Below are 15,345 nucleotides of genomic sequence, written 5' to 3'. Positions count from 1 at the left end.
GAAACAAGGATTGGGGATGAAGCGTCAGGGGAGGCCTCTTTCCCCCCGGGAATTACCGTGGATTTCCCTTCCTTCCGAGGGGCAGATTTCTCTCACTTCCGGTTGCCTCAGACCTTATTAATAAGGATTTGTTTGCAAGTCAGATGTTTGTATCTCAGGAACAGCCTGTACTATAAAGGGTGAGCTCCACGTGCTTTCAGGAGGGAGAGCAAAAGGTGTTGTGCCCGCAGCACGCGTTTCCTGGCCTTTTCCCCGTGAAGAAAAACCACAGGCAGGAGAGCGGACTGTACAATTAAGAACCTTTACTTAAAACGTTTCCAGCCTTTTCACAAAGGGCAACCAAAAACCCTTCTCAGACAATTGATTTCTGTTTTCGTCTCTAAAGGGCAGAGGCGTGACGGCCTTCAAAAAGGAACACAGCTAAAACATGAAACAAAGGACACGGAGTGGACTGGACCCTAAAAGAACATCTGGGGAGGCTCTTCCCCTCACAACGTCACGCAGAGCTTGGCTTCTCGGCCTCCTTTCCTCCTCCCGTTTTCTTCTTCTCCTCCGCAGAGTCGCTCTTCATGAACTTCTGCACAAAGACATAAAAACAACACGTGCCGTCAAGGTGAGAAATTCCTTACAGATTTGTCTGGGTGAAGAGGAAGAGTGTGGGGACCCTGTTTATCCTATTTTGTCAGCGATGCCCAGCCTTTCTAACCTCTGTTGCAGGGACACAACCGTGGCTCCAAAAGCGGAGGAGACGTGGAAGCGTCAACTTACTGCAGTGCAATCAGCATCATTTAGCTTTCTTCTGAAAGTTGTTGGAAATAGCAACCTTCTTCAAGCCTCTACTAGTTACTTGTTATGTATATAATTCAGACTGCATAATAATAATAATAATAATAATAATAATAATTCTACTGCTGCAAAAAGATCACACAGACAGACTACAAGCAGAGGCATAACACCATTGCTCAGATGATCCATTGGAACTTGTGCCACAAATACCATCTGCCTGCGACAAAGAACTGGTAGGAAAGCCGGAAAAAGTTACAGAGAATGAACATGTCAAGCTACTCTGGGACTTCCGAATTCAGACAGACAGAGTTTTGGAGCACAAGACTCCTGACCTCACAATCGTGTTAAAAAACAAAGTATGGATTGTCGATGTTGCAATCCCAGGTGACAACAGGACTGAAGAGAAACAACTAGAAAAGCTGGCACGATATGAGGATTTAAAGATCAAATTGCAAAGACTGTGGCATAAGCCAGTCAAGGTGGTCCCAGTGGTGATCAGCACACTGGGTGCAGTGCCTAAAGACCTTGGCCTGCACTTGAACACAATCGGCGCTGACAAAATTACCATCTGCCAGCTGCAGAAGGCCACCTTACTGGGATCTGCACGCATTATTCGCCGATACATCACACAGTCCTAGACACTTGGGAAGTGTCCAGCGTGTGATCCAGTACAACAGCCAGCAGAGTGTCTGCTGTGGGCTCATCTTGTTGTGTTTCAAATAATAATAATAATAATAATAATAATAATAATAATAATAATAAAAAATCACACTGACATTGACAAAATCACGATCTGTCAACTGCAAAAGGCCACCCTACTGGGATCTGCGTGCATCATCCGAAAATACATCACACAGTCCTAGACACTTGGGAAATGTTCGACTTGTGATTTTGTGATACGAAATCCAGCCTATCTATCTTGTTTGCTGTGTCATATAATAAATAATAATAACAACAACAACAATAACAACTTTATTTTTGTATCCCGCCTCCATCTTCCCAAAGGGACTCGGGGCGGCTAACAGGGGGCCAAGCCCAAACAATTACAATTACAATAAAACACCATTAAACTACAAACCAGGAAGTGCCCACACAATAACAAAATAAAACAAAACATTGGGACAATGACACACTAAAACAAAATGTAGCAACAGTACAAAGTTTAAAATGAAGACAAGCTGGGCTAAGGTGCAAGGCACAAAGCTAGTAAGGCCCGTGGATGAGGTTGCCAGAAGAGGTGCTTCATGTAGTAAGGAAAAACTCAGGTGGGCTAAACTAAACAATGGAATTACTCTCAGATGAGGGATAAGATAAAGTGCATCAGGAAATCATCTTGTCATTGGACTAGAACCTGACATAGGGGTTAATTGTTCAGTCACCACAGAGAAGGCCCTCTCCCTCGTCCCCACAAGCCGCGCTTGCGTCGGGGACGGGAGCGAGAGGAGGGCCTCCCCCAAAGACTGAGGGGATAGCGCAGGTTCATAGGAAGAAATGTGGTCACAAATGTTTACTGTATGCATATGTGTGTATTGGTATGCAGTTTTTCCTTAACTCTTTGTTGTAGGAGGGAAGGGCTGCAGACCATGTGATCGGAGATCTGGGCTTGGTCAGGACTCAGGCTTCAGGGTATCTCCCTCATTTTTAAAGCTATTGGGGTGAAACTTGCTACAATGGTAGAACACATTTACCCCTCTTTGCCCATTAAGTTTCATAATGTTTTGCTTATCCAGTGGTTTTTGGCAAATTTTCAAAATTTTAATAAACAGCATTTTTAAAGAAAAACCTCCAAGAGCGATCTCCTTGAATTGTATATACAATGCACAAGATCACCAGGGCATCCATCCCCAGAAGTTTCAGAAGGATTCACACATCGACTGATTTTTTGGGTTTTGGATTTTGGGGTTTGGATTTTTTAGGTTTTGGTCTAAACTTTTTAAAAGTTTAGACCAAACAATTTATCCCCCCCTCCCCCAAAGCGACAACAGCAATCCCCTTGTAAGTCCATCTACCTTTAGGACACACAAACACATACCGTAACTAAGTCCTCTTTGAAGATTCAATAGTTTTATTTCTTGTTGGACTCTAAACAGCTGGCTGGCTTCCTCCCCCCCCCATGCCTTCCTTACGGCAACGGCCCAAAGTAAAAGGAATGCTTTAAAGAACTTTATGTTCTCTTGGCCTTGACAAAGTTCCTTAATGCTTACTTACTTTAGTCCTCTTTGCAGATTCAATAATTTTAATTATTATTATTTATTTATTATTTATTACAATATTTATATCACGCCCTTCTCACCCAACAGGAGACTCAGGGCGGCTTATGTAAAAATTGTACTTATGTACAATTATGTAAAAATTGTATAATGCACTATAAATCAGTTAAAAAATTATTAACTTACATCGGGCATTCATAAAACACATTATAAAATACAGATAGGTGTGTTCAGGTTTAAAAGACTGGGTCTGTTGATTGAGTTCCAGCGTACATAATAATAATTAGCGCTGCTAATTATTAGACTATTAGACTAACTCTAAAGGGCGACTGCTGCAGACAGCGAACATTTGGGTCCTTCAGCCCTGTGAGTCCTGAGCAGCATTGCATTCTGGGAAATGTAGTTTACGGCAGGGCCTTTTGCATCCTTTGCTCTGAGGGGCTTCATTTTCCAAAACTACATTTAAGACGGTTGTGTTCTCAATCTCCATTCAGTTTAGTCCCGCCCCAACAGCACCTTCCTTATGGCGACGATGGGGCAAAACTCCAAAGTTAAAAGGATTGGTTTTTAAGCGCTTTCTGTTCTCTTGGCTTTACCAAAGTTGCTTAATGGTTATACTGAAAATAAAACATTGGGAGACATCCAAACGTTACAGAACATTAACAAAAATTATTGGTGAGTGTTTCGATTTCTAAATCCCGCCCCACACACCTTCCCTGCTTGTTTTGAATATTGCTTTGTATGCACAAATTTTGTTGGATTATGGTTGTATGTATATGAAATGTAAATCAGGCATGATTTCCGGCCTTTGGAGGTCGGAACTTCCTTTGGACTGAGGAATGTGCTTCTTATCTCTAAGTGTGTTGAGCTGGTGCTTGCCGAGGCAAGAGGCTATAGAAGAATGCCAGCTCAGAGCGATGGCTTTTGCTATGCTTTGTAAATATGTATTATAGATATTGAATAAATGTTTGGACTTCAGGCTACAGATGTGTTTGAGTCTGACATCTGAACAGAGGAATTGGTTTGGCAGCCGATTGCAGCCAATTCATCAGGGTGCCGGAGCAGATGATTGATGGTGTTTTGAAGAAACCCACCCAGCACGCACCCTGACACCCCCATGCTGACAAATTTTACGATTTTTAACTAAATAAACACAAATTTATGCACAAGCCTAATATATCGCACTGGCTTAGCTGCACTCTACTGATAGAGATAGCCAATACTCCTACAGTAACTGCCACCCTAAATTAATAGGGAATCGAATCAACAAAGGCCACAAAAACCAATGACTTGGGACACAGACCCCAGAAGATAAGAACAGCACCTCCTTCTTTGGAGGTTTCTAAGCAGGGGCTGGATGGCCATTTGTCGGGAAGGCTTGAATTATATCCTCCTGCCTGGCAGAAGAAAGAGAGATTGGGCTGGATGGCCCTTTGGGGGTTCCTTCTGACCCTTAGGATTCCAGATTCCCAAGTCAAGGCACAAAAGCCTCAAGCCCCGAGAAACACACGGCCGTCTCTCTGGACTGGTCCGAAAAAGTAAACCGCCAACATTGTGTTCTCATGATGGAAGGGAAAGCAAAAAAGGCACTACCTCCATATTTTGCTGGTGAACCTCGGTCTTACAATGGCTTTTCATAGATGCCTCGTCCACATAGAAGCAGGAGCAGATCTGGCAGAAAAAGCCAGCTTTCGGGACTAGGAGGTCTAGATCTGAAAGGTGAGAAACCAAAGGAGTCAAACACACTGTTCAAAAAATGCACATATAGTATAGGTCACGCATAGGCAAACTTGGGTCCTGCCTCCAAGTGTTTTGGACTCCAACTCCCACCATTCCTAACAGCCTCAGGCCCTTTCCTTTTCCCCCTCAGCCGCTTAAGCGGCTGAGGGGGAAAAGGAAGGGGCCTGAGGCTGTTAGGAATGGTGGGAGTTGGGAGTCCAAAACACCTGGAGGGCCAAAGTTTGCCCGTGACTGCCTCTGATGTCAATCATATATATATAGGCCATAAGGCATGATTCATGAACTCCAAACAATAAACGTGCGGTACTTTGAAACTCCGGGGCATCTTGGAGGATTCCTTTTTAAAATACCAATCATATTTAATTCTGTTTTCATGTTTGTATATTTGTATATTTTTAAATTGTACTGAGATGCTTTTGACGTAAGCTGCTTTGATTTTCCTTGTAGAGAGAAACGGCAACGTACAGATAAATATAGTAAAACATAATAACAACAACAACAACAACAGCAATTTGTAAATAATAAACATTGACAAAATCACGATCTGTCAATTGCAAAAGGCCACCTGACTGGGATCTGCGCGTATCATCCGAAAATACATCACACAGTTCTAAACGCTTGGGAAGTGTTCAACTTGTGATTTTGTGATACAAAATCCAGCATATAGATCTCGTTTGCTGTGTCATACTATGTCTTTGTGTCAATAATAATAATAATAATAATAATAATAATAATAATAATAATAATAATAATAATACATCACAGAGTCCTAAACGCTTGGGAAGTGTTCGACTTGTGATTTTGTGATACGAAATCCAGCATATAGATCTCGTTTGCTGTGTCATACTATGTCTTTGTGTCAATAATAATAATAATAATAATAACAATAACAATAACAATAATAATAATCATCTTATCTCTACAGCAACACAGTTGGTGCACATAGGGACCTGACACTCTGGCAGCCGACCCAGAGCCCACTTTCCTGGATAAATAATCAGACAAACCCAAATCTGGTGATGGGAGGAAGTGGATGTTTTGTTGTTTTGCAACATACAAGGCAGACTGAAGGGTCTCTTCAGGTCTTACCTTTCACCTGGCCTGTGGCCTTGGGCTTCTCTGAAGAATCCACTTTCCTCCGTTTAGCCTCTGGCTCTTCACATTCTGATCCGGTCAGATCTATTAAACAAACAGGTGTTTGAATGAGTGCACTGATGTGAGCCTGGAAGAAGAGTGGCCTGAGAGAGAGCCGGGTTCGAATCCTCCCTGGGAATCCATCATCTCCTTCCCTCAGCCGCAGAGGAAGGAAGAAAAAGGCAAAAACACCTCTGGACAAATTCTGCTCAAGACTGGGCCAACTTAAATGAGAAATGACAAATGCAAGCACATAACAATAGCAACATATCAGAATCTAAATAATCTAAAGATGTTGCGCTTGTGCGATTTGCTTGCATCCCAAATGCCAGGCATGGTCAAACTTCATCCCTCCCTCTGGTGTTTTGGACTTCAACTCCCACAATTCCTAACAGCCTACACCTGGAGGGAGAGTCAAAACACCTGGAGAGAGGGCTGAAGTTGGCCCATGCTTGCCAAAGTCCCACCAAGGGGGGCTTGGCACAAAGGCCCACTTCAAGTCTGGTTCTGGTATTTAGACCCCTTCCAGCACCATGTGCCTGGGATCAAGCCATCACCTGCACCCCAGGGCGTATGTTCAGAGCCTGAACCTCCAAAGGGTAATACTAAGCCTATCTGCACAGCGGCAGCACTTCCCTTGAGCCCCAAATCAGTAACTGTGAGATTCTGACCTCACCAGAAAACCTATATCCTGCTCTCCCCAATTCTAAATGGGAATCAAACCTGAGGGGCTCAATTATGACTCTGCATGTTATCTGTATGACCAACCACCTGGAATCACACTGAGTCCAATTCTGGGCCCCACAGTTTGAGAGAGATCTTGACTAAGCTGGAAGGGGTCAAGAGGAAGAGGGCGACTCAAAGGATCAAAGGTCTGGAGACCATGAATAATCCCTCTGAGGAGCGTCTTAAAGAACTGGGTCTCTTCTTTAACAGACCATCAAGTTTGCAGACGACACAAAACTGGGAGGGATAGCTAACACTCCAGAAGACAGGAGCAGAATTCAAAACGATCTTGACAGACTAGAGAGATGGGCCGAAACTAACAAAATGAAGTTCAACAGGGACAAATGCAAGATACTTCACTTCGGCAGAAAAAATGGAAATTAAAGATACAGAATGGGGGACGATGCCTGGCTTGACAGCAGTGTGTGCAAAAAAGACCTTGGAGTCCTCGTGGAGAGGAAGGTGAACATGAGCCAACAATGTGATGCGGCTGCTAAAAAAGCCAACGGGATTCTGTCCTGCATCAAGAGGGGAAGAGCGTCTAGATCCAGGGAAGTCATGCTCCCCCTCTATTCTGCCTTAGTCAGACCACACCTGGAATCACACTGTGTCCAATTTTAGGCACCACAGTTGAAGGGAGATGTTGACAAGCTGGAAAGCATCCAGAGGAGGGCGACTAAGGGTCTGGAGAACAAGCCCTATGAGGAGCGGCTTAAAGAACTAGGCATTTTTAGCCTGCAGAAGAGAAGGCTGAGAGGAGACATGATAGCCATGTACAAATACGTGAGGGGAAGTCATAGGCAGGAGGGAGCAAGCTTGTTTTCTGCTGCCCTGCAGACTAGGACACGGAACAATGGCTTCAAACTACAGGAAAGGAGATTCCACCTCAACATCAGGAAGAACTTCCTCACTGTGAGGGCTGTTCGGCAGTGGAACTCTCTCCCCCGGGCCGTGGTGGAGGCTCCTTCTTTGGAGGCTTTTGAGCAGAGGCTGGATGGCCATCTGTCAGGGGTGCTTTGAATGCGATTTCCTGCTTCTTAGCGGGGGGTTGGACTAGATGGCCCTTGAGGTCTCTTCCAACTCTACTATTCTATGATTCTATGATTCTATGATTCTATGATTCCTCTTTATTATTTTATTTATTTTATTTTAGCTCCTTTCCACAGAACTGACTATTACATTGAATAGACCACATCAGCTCTAGATTATTAAATATGGTTTTCTGTGGGCAAGCAGAATCAGCACCCCAGATAACCAAACCAAATCTAAAGTTGGCCAAAAACTGATTTGTAACCTTTCTGGTACTAATTGGTCCCTGGTCAAGTAGTCCCTGGTCAAAAAAAGGTTGGGAACAACTGCTCAAGGGAGATAGGGTGGGATATAAAATTATTAGTATTATTATTATTACAGCTATGAATAAATATCTGGAAGGGTGTCATAAGGAGGGGGCAGGCTTGTTTTCTGCTGCCCTGGAAACTAGGACTCAATGGAGCCATGGGTAAAAAAGACAGGAAAGGAGGTTCTACCTGAACATTAGGAAGAACTTTCTGACTGTAAAGAGGTGGGGTCTCCTTTCTTTCCTCTCATCTGAATTCATGGCTCCCTTAAACCCTAGTCTTCAGGGCAGCAGAAACAAGCCTGCTCCCTCTTCCTCATGGCACCCTTTCACGTATTTATACATCACTCATGTCTCCTCTCAACCTTCTCTTCCTCAGGCTAAACCGACTCAGTTCCACAGATATATAAACCTCCCTTGCCTAGTTTCCAACAGACCTCCCAACCTCTGAGGATGCCTGCCATAGATGTGTGCGCAACGCCAGGAGAATGCTTCTGGAACATGGCCAGACAGCCCGGAAAACTCACAGTAACACACCCACCACTTGCAGACACTCCTCTGTGGCTCCAGACCTTTGATTTTAGTTGCTCTCCTCTGGATTGTAGGAAGCAAAATTAAACTATTGAATTTCTAGTCTTAACACTACCTTTCTCAGGTTCTTCACCAGGAGGCCCAGGAGGAGCTGCTTTGCCACCGCTTTCTGAAGCAGCTTCCGGAAACTGGTCAGGATCCCGAGCTGGCGATGCGGCTCCTGCATCAGGTTCTTTGGCTTCTGCAGGTGTGTTGTCTTCTGCGGAAGCATCCGTGGTAGACACCTGCGTGGCGTTTCCTGTTTCCTCTTTCTCCTCCTCCTCCTCTGGAGCAGATACTGAGCTTTCCCCGGGTTCCTTTCCGGCTGTTTCGGGCACAGCGCTCTCCTCCCCATGGGTTTCTGGCTCTGTTTCCATAGAAATCTCAGAGGATTGGGCTGCTCTTTCTAAGATTTAAAAGAGGTACAATTAGAGAAGGACTCCATCAGCAAGGAGCCATCAACACCAAGCAAAAGCAGCTTAGGAAGCAAAAATGTTTGCTCTGTGCAGATCATACAAATGGAGCACCCCTCATCCAGAAGGCCCAAATCCTCCAAAATCCTCAATTTGTCCACACAAGTGCCTGTGATTGTGAGAGATTTGCTTTCTGATGGAACAAGACACACACTTTGTTTCAAATACAGTATGTAATTAACCTTCCATGTCTCTATGAAACGAATGAATTTTGAGTTTAGGTTCAGGCCCCATCTCCACGATATTTCATCACGTGTGTATATGCAAAAACAGGCATTCCAAAATAGTTATTTAAAAAATCTGAAATCCAAAGCACTTCTGGTTCCAAGCATTTTAGGTAAGGGATACTCAGGATGCATTGTGTAGATTGATTCCCATCAGGAAACGCTGGCAGCTCAGGCCTGCATTTTTGTCACTAAGGCCCCTTCTACACTGCTCTGAAATGGATTATATGGAAGTGTAGACTCAGATAATCCAGAGGGTTCAGGGGAGATCCAGTCACTGGTGACGTCTAGAGGAGGCCCATCTGTGTTTAATGGCATTGCCCTAGCTGGCACTGGCATGGAAAATGGCTGAAGTGGAGGAAAGGGCGTTTCCCAATGAGCACAGGAAGCTGGGGCTGGGTGCAAAGGAAAGGTCATAACTTGCATTTTAACTCTCTGTATCTCGTTGTACGTGTTTTAATACTGCTTGATCTCTTGGTTTAATGATGTTGTATCCCACCTCAGGTTGCTGGGAGAGGCGGGTAAAAAATTCACCACCACCCCTACCACCATCATTACAATGTTGTTCCTTTGCAGGGCATTTTCACCATTCATATGAAGGTAGGGCTGTCTTGGTGCTTCCTACACAGATGACCTAGGATTTTGTTATTGTTATGATTATTAGGCACAAGGCTGTTCTCTCTCTCAGATCTCGGGGAAAAGCTGGTTATTTTCTGATACAATGCCACCCCTGATCTGGGCAATGTGCCTGACCGGCGATAACCCTGCCTGGTAAGAAGCACTGTTCTGGTCCATGGAATGGCTTGACCCTACGAATTGATAAACCAGTCAGCGTCCTGTCACTGTCCATTTCAGATCAACTAGAGTCCCCAAGAGGGAGGCAGTGATGCAAAGCAGCTTTTGATGCAGGCAGGGGCTGCGACATAAGGGGAGAGCTAAGCCCCTGAAATGCCCTCCTTGTGGGTCCGTCCTTCCACTCAGTGCCAGCCTGAATCAGTTTTACGAAAAGAATGGGAAGAATGACTCCGGTTCATTTTGTAAAACAAGTCACCGTGTCTTGTTCCATTTGCTACACATATCTAATCTCACCCAGAGGGTGCTGGTCTTCCCTGTATCTTCCTTGGCTTCCGGGACAGGGTGTGTGCCCGACCTTCAGCCCAGCTCACAGCCCACCTAAGCAGTCTGAAAACAGTTGCTGAGCAGATAAATTAGGTACCACTTAAGCGGGGAGGTATTTTATGGCACCATAAAATGGAAATACAGTAGAGTCTCGCTTATCCAACATTCTGAATTATCCAATGCAGTCTGTCTCCACAGCTTTCTCTAGGTATTAAGGACGGAACTTTTTACAGATTTAAGTTCCGACAATGTTGTTACTGTAAGTTCATTTTATGCAATCTTATCTTTCACCCAAACATCCAATTCACTGTGGAAAAAGGAAAAGGAAGGAAAACTGCCATTTATAGAAGTTCTGGTCATCCACAAACCCAATCAACAATTGGGCCACACAGTCTACAGAAAACCTACGCACACAGATAGATACCTTCATAAAAACTCCAACCATCACCCAAGTCAAAAAAGAAGCACAATCGAAGCCCTGACAGACTGTGCACAAAGAATCTGTGAACCTCACCTCCTCCAAGGTGAACCAAACCACCTAAACTGGGCTCTACAGGCCAATGGAGACTCCACCACAGACATCAGAAGAGCTGCAAGGCCAAGAACAAGTCATGAGAGTCAAGACAAAGATCCACCCAGAGGAAAGGTGTTCTTACCATCAAGGGAACCACTGACCGCATAGGCAAACTGACGAAGAAGCACAACCTACAAACCATCTACAGACCCACAAAGAAAATCCAACAAATCAGCAAAAGACAAGAGGAATCCTCTAACCTCTGCAGGAGTCTACCGGATACCATGCAGCTGTGGACCGGTCTACATAGGGACCACCAAACTCAGCATTGCCCAAACACGAGTCAAAGAACATGAAAGGCACTGCAGACTAACTCAACCAGAGAAATCACCCATAGCAGAGCACCTGATGAACCAACCTGGACACAATATATTATTTGAGAACACAGAAATGCTTGACCACTCCAACAACTATCATGTCAGACTACACAGAGAAGCCATTGAAATTCACAAACATGTGGACAACTTCAACAGAAAGGAGGAAACCATGAAAATAAACAAAATCTGGATCCCAGTATTAAAAAAAACTCAAAAATCAGAACAGTAAATAAGAAGCAACACTCTGAGACATGGGAACTAGGGGCAGTTAACAAAGAATGCCCCCAGGCAGAAAGTAGCCAGTAGATGAAGCCATTCAATGCAAATTAGGGTGATTAACTGGAACATTTATGCTGGCCTCCAACTGACAAGAGTTCTTCCCTTACCCTGGACTTCCCACAGATATATATATAAACCTTCCTTGCCAAGTTTCTCCATACCTCACAACCTCTGAGGATGCCTGCCATAGATGTGGGCGAAACGTCAGGAGAGAATACTTTTAGAACATGGCCATACAGCCCGGAAAACATACAACAACCCTGTGATCCCGGCCATGAAAGCCTTTGACAACAAATCCTATCTTTATTTGTAGTCAATTTATTTGTAGCCAATATTTTTGTAATCAATGTTTTCAATACATTGCGATGTATTGGTGCTAAATTCGTAAATACAGTAATGACTACATAACATTACCATGTACTGAACTGCTTTTTCTGTCATTTTTTTGTAAAACATGATGTTTTGGTGCTTAATTTGTAAAATCATAATGTAATTTGACATTTAATAGGCTTTTCCTTAATCCCTCCTTATTATCCAACATTTTTGCTTATCCAACATTCTGCTGACCCATTTATGTTGGTCGAGCACAACCTCCAGGACGCCGAAGATGGGAAATGCCTATATATATCTCTATCTACTGTCTGTCTTGTCTGTATAACGGCATTGAATGTTTGCCATATATGTGTTCTGTGATCCGCCCTGAATCCCCTTTGGGGCGAGAAGGGTGGAATATAAATGCTGTACATAAATAAACTAGCAGGTGGAAGGAGAGCAAGAGTGCATGTATCCCTGTGGGTGCAAGGCTGGCCAGCAGGCCGGTTTCCCTGAAGAGCAGCCCAGTTCCTACCTGCCAACAGCAGCTCAGACTGCCTGTCTGCTTGAGAGGCCTCACAGGTCTTCACGGCATCTTCTCCTCCTCCTTTGTCCTTTCCTTCATCTTCTACGGTGGCTTCCTGCCCCTCTTTTTCTGCATCTTCAGCATCTGGCCGCTCTTTCTTGGGATCCTCTGCCTGAGCCTCAGGCACCTCCTTTCCTTCCGCCTCCTCCTCCGCTGCCTCTTCTGTTTGGCAACTCTCTGGAACGGCCATTTCTTCCGAAGGGGATGAGGACCCCACCTCCTCTTCTGGTTCATCTCCTGGCTTTGGCGCCTCTTCTCCTCCTTCCCCTTCTTGCGGCTCTGCCTGGGCAATGGGCTCTTCCACATTTCCCTCGGCAGAGGCGCCCTCTTCTTCCTCTTCCTCCTCTTCACTCCCGACCTCGTCGACGGTAACAAAGTTAAACTCCTCCTTCAGGCAATTGAAATCCTCTAGGAAGTCTTCTTCATCCTCCGTCACTTCGTCCAAGGTCATGAGCGGCTGGTCGTCGCTGTCTTCGTGGATCTCATCCACCGTGACAAGAGCGCTGGGATCTTCCGGCATCTGGGAAGACAGGAGCTCTGCGGGATCCTGTGCGGGATCCTCTGCGGCCTGCTTCTCCTCTTCCCTGGGCTTTACAACTTTCTCATTGTCATCCTCCTTTTCGTCCAGAGGGAGCTCTTCCACTTCTCCGATTTCATCCACAGTCACTAAGGGCTCTGCTTTCAGGCCAGCTTTGCCGGCTCCTGGGCTGAAGGCCTCGTGACCAGCCGCAGGGACCGCCTGCTCTTCTTGTTCAGAGATCTTAGCCACAGTCACTGATGGCTCTGCCTTCGGGTCAGCTTCACTAGTTCCTGTGGCAAAGGCCTCTTTGGTGGCCTCCTGAAGTTTGGACTCTTCCTGTTCAGAGATCTCATCCAAAGTCACTAAAGGCTCTGCTTTCAGGTCAACTTTGCTAGGCTCTGTGGTCTCTTTGGTGGCCTCCTGAACTGCCGGCTCTTCCTGTTCTGAGATCTCATCCAAAGTCATTAAAGACTCTGCTCTCAGGTCAATGTCATTAGGTTCTGTGGCCTCTTTGGTGGCCTCTTGAACTGCTGGCTCTTCCTGTTCAGAGATCTCATCCAAAGTCACTAAAGGATCTGCTCTCAGGTCAATGTCACTAGGTTCTGTGGCCTCTTTAGTGGCCTCCTGAACTGCTGGCTCTTCCTGTTCAGAGATCTCATCCAAAGTCACTAAAGGCTCTGCTCTCAGGTCAATGTCACTAGGCTCTGTGGCTTCTTTGGTGGCTTCCTGAACTGCTGGCTCTTCCTGTTCAGCTATCTCATCCAGAGTCACTAAAGGCTCTGCTTTCAGGTTAGCTTCTCTAGGCTCTATGGCCTCTTTGGTGGCCTCCTGAACGGCCAGCTCTTCCTGTTCAGAGATCTCATCCAGAGTTACTAAAGGCTCTGCTTTCAGGTCAGCTTTGCTGGGCTCTGGGACCTTCTTGGGGGATTCCTGAAGCGCCGGCTCTTCCTGCTCAGAGATCTCGTCCAAGGTCACCAGCGCCTGGGGGTCCCCAATCATGTCGTCCATCATCTCCTCCTCCTCCTCCTCATCATTCACTTCGTCCACCGTGACCAGTGTCCGGAGGTCCGGCAAGGCCTCCGAGGGCTCTGCCTGGGCCGCCCCGCCCTCGTCTTCGCCAATTTCGTCCAGCGTCACGAAGGAGACATCGCTCTCGGCCTCGTGGGCTGGGGAGGCCTTGCTCCTCCTCCGCTTGGAGCTGGGTTCGTAGAAGAGCTCCTTCTTCCTGGCCGGCTCCTTCCGTTTGCCCCTCGCAGGGGTCCTCCTCAGCTGGGAGGGAGAATCCATTTCGTCTGTGACTTCATCCATTGTGACAAACTCATCCAAATTGAACGAGGAAAGCTCTTCTTCCTGTAAAAGAGGGGAAACCAAACCTAAGCTGTCCATAGAAGAGCAACAACCAAGAGGTGCAGGACAAGGAAGGACAGAGAAAAGCGAAAGATATATTGGTTGTAAAGTGTTTGGAAGTATGGAGTGTATAGTGGGCACAGGGGCTGGTTCTCTGCACACTATCACGGGGGGGGGGGGGGGGGTGCTCCAATGCAGCTGGACTCCGGCTCCTGTCATCTCACTCTGCACAGGCAACAGTAAGGGATCATGGGAGCACTGTCCAGTAATATCTAGAAAGTCATCTCCCAGCCTTTCCTTCACCCCGAAGCCTCCAAACTACACAGCTAAGATAAATTACACAGCAGCCCCAGACACCTGATTGAAGATACAAAAAGGTGGGTCCAATACAGTCTGTGGGCCACATGGGATCCCCAAGTATAGTCCCTGAAGCACCCAAATCAATGCCAATTTGGGGGGCAATGTCACATGAAAACATCCAAGTGCGCCAAAACCCCCGCAGAAAAATGTTTGCTTTCTCTGACTCCTTCAGAACAACCCAATCCTACTAATCCAAAAATGAACAAAAAGCAGATAAAACGGCACCTGAGAGGGATGTTATGAGCCTTTTGTGATTTCAAAATGCAATGAAAGGGGGGAAAACAGCTCTTGCCTCTTCCTCCAGTCTCCTGTTCCTGATAAACACCTTGAGGATGGGAAATCCCCTACGCATAATGGTTATCCCTGGACTGTCCCATGAAGCGCCCCCAACTGCAAAGGTTCCTCATATTGTGCTTCCTCACCTGTTTTGGTTTTGTGGTGCTTCTAGAACTTCGAGTGCTTCTTCCAGTAGATGCCTGGAGGGGAAGATTTAAGACAAGGAGAAAATCAGGAGGAGGAAGCCGTCCGAGAGGCACACCAACACCCCAATGTTAAGCTAAGAGGGAACTGACTGCAATGCTACACAAGTGGAGCAATAATGCCAACCGCTCTCACTGTCCAGGTCCGGAGCGCCTCAACAACAGGAAAAACAACAGTGGATCACCTACTTCCTTCCTTCCGGCAGCCACGATTCAAGGCAGGAAGTATCGCTCCCAATGGAGGGACGGCAAC

At 45.9% G+C, this 15,345-nt stretch overlaps 1 protein-coding gene across 3 annotated transcripts in view; it reads right to left on the bottom strand.

Annotated features, from left to right (window-relative positions):
* Positions 1-282: 282 nt before the first annotated feature.
* Positions 283-15,345, bottom strand: part of znf638 (zinc finger protein 638) — a 56,693-nt gene continuing 41,630 nt past the window's right edge. For all 3 annotated transcript variants that reach the window (XM_062983139.1, XM_062983138.1, XM_062983140.1), the window contains 6 exons: positions 15,036-15,089; positions 12,336-14,256; positions 8,579-8,908; positions 5,826-5,915; positions 4,590-4,708; positions 283-577 (listed from right to left, as the gene is read on the bottom strand). In XM_062983139.1, coding sequence (XP_062839209.1) covers positions 497-577; positions 4,590-4,708; positions 5,826-5,915; positions 8,579-8,908; positions 12,336-14,256; positions 15,036-15,089 — 2,595 coding nt within the window. In that variant the 3' untranslated portion in view covers positions 283-496. The remainder of the gene's footprint in view (positions 578-4,589; positions 4,709-5,825; positions 5,916-8,578; positions 8,909-12,335; positions 14,257-15,035; positions 15,090-15,345) is intronic.

The sequence above is a fragment of the Anolis carolinensis genome, chromosome 5 (genome assembly GCF_035594765.1).
Source record: "Anolis carolinensis isolate JA03-04 chromosome 5, rAnoCar3.1.pri, whole genome shotgun sequence".
Classification (NCBI taxonomy): Eukaryota; Metazoa; Chordata; class Lepidosauria; order Squamata; family Dactyloidae; genus Anolis; species Anolis carolinensis.
The sequence above is the reverse complement of the archived record's forward strand: the minus strand, read 5'-3'. Positions and strand labels throughout refer to the sequence as shown.